The 1,343-nt window shown below is 53.8% G+C and overlaps 1 protein-coding gene across 1 annotated transcript in view; it reads right to left on the bottom strand.

Annotated features, from left to right (window-relative positions):
- Nucleotides 1-1,343, bottom strand: part of WSCD2 (WSC domain containing 2) — a 123,645-nt gene that overhangs the window by 19,058 nt on the left and 103,244 nt on the right. Inside the window, exon 8 of the mRNA XM_004709634.3 lies at nucleotides 1,307-1,338. Within this exon, the coding sequence (XP_004709691.1) occupies nucleotides 1,307-1,338 (32 nt within the window). The remainder of the gene's footprint in view (nucleotides 1-1,306; nucleotides 1,339-1,343) is intronic.

Here is a 1,343-nt window from a genome sequence, read left to right as displayed (position 1 = left end):
ACTCTGTATGGGAGTAGATAGTCTCATCTTTCTCCCTCCGAGTGGCTGGCGGTTTCGAACGGCTGACCTTGTGGTTAGTAGTCCAGTGCGCAACCCACTACGCCACTCGGTAAATAGGAAGAGGCTGGGGTTGGCGAAGGGGTAGGGGCCCAGGGTGACTACTGTGGAATCCCAGCTTTTTCAACACATTGATGAAGTTTTCCTTTTTGCTTAAGCTATCATTATTAGTGCCTGGCAGCCGCCATCCAGAGATCAAAGATATATACAGAGATGTAGATCTGCTTCCCAAGAACCTCTTTAAAGTGCTGAAAAGCAAAGAGATTACTTTGAGAATTAAGGTGCACCCGACCAAAAAAGCCACGGTATTCAATGGCCTCGTGTGCATGTGAAAGTTGGACACTGGATAAGGAAGACGGGAGAAGCAGTGCATTTGAAAGACGGCGCTGGGGAAGGATACTGAAAGTACCACAGACGGCCAAAAGAACAATCGAATCTGTCTTGGGAAGAAGTAAGACCAGAATGCTCCTGAGAGGCAGGGGTGGCGAGACTGCATCTCATGTGCTTTTGACATGTCGTCAGGAGAGACCAGTCCCTGGAGAAGGGCATCCTGCTTGGTCAAGTGGAGGGGCAGCGACAAAGAGGAAGACCCTTGACAAGATGGATGGACACAGTGGTTGCCACAGCGGGTCGGGCATGGGAACCCCTGTGAGGCTGGTGCAGGATCAGGCGGTGGGTGTTTCAGCCCGTGGTGCACACGGTCGCCAGGGGTCGGACCTGACCCCCTGGCACCGGACAAGCACAACGTCATCTGTTGTGCACTTGTGATGTGCCACGCTCTGTGCTGAGGGGTTTGCACGTCTATGTCCGTAGGTATCAGAGTATGAAGTGTTGATGGGACAGCTCAGGAATAGGAGGGGCTTCAGAGCTATCTGGAACTGAGCAGAGCGATTGCCTATCACAGCTACCGCCTCAGAATAAATATCCTGGGAGAAGTACCCAGCACACAGCAGGTGCTCAAGGAATGTTTGGGGTGACCTTCATGGAGGGGAGGAGCTAGGCACAGGCCAGGGGCTTGATCAAGGTCTATGGATGAGCTGATGCAGGTGCGGTGTCCGGGACACGATGCTTAAGGAACATTTCAGAGATGTGGGTAGTGGGAAGGTCTCAAGCACCTATCAGGCTTCTGCAATGAGCCTGGGTGAGCTACGTGGCATGTAGTAGGTGCTCAGGAAGGGGGGCTCTCCATACCCTTCCCCGGGCCAGGTGGCCCCCTGCCCATGCTTCCCCCGCCCCCTCTTGGTCTCACCTTTGTTGTAGAGGGAGCCGTCAAAGTAGTAGCTGCC

The sequence above is a fragment of the Echinops telfairi genome, unplaced genomic scaffold (assembly GCF_000313985.2).
Source record: "Echinops telfairi isolate 266 unplaced genomic scaffold, ASM31398v2 ScPeMD7_7412;HRSCAF=8450, whole genome shotgun sequence".
In the NCBI taxonomy this organism is placed as follows: Eukaryota; Metazoa; Chordata; class Mammalia; order Afrosoricida; family Tenrecidae; genus Echinops; species Echinops telfairi.
This window is presented reverse-complemented; position numbering and strand designations above follow the sequence as displayed.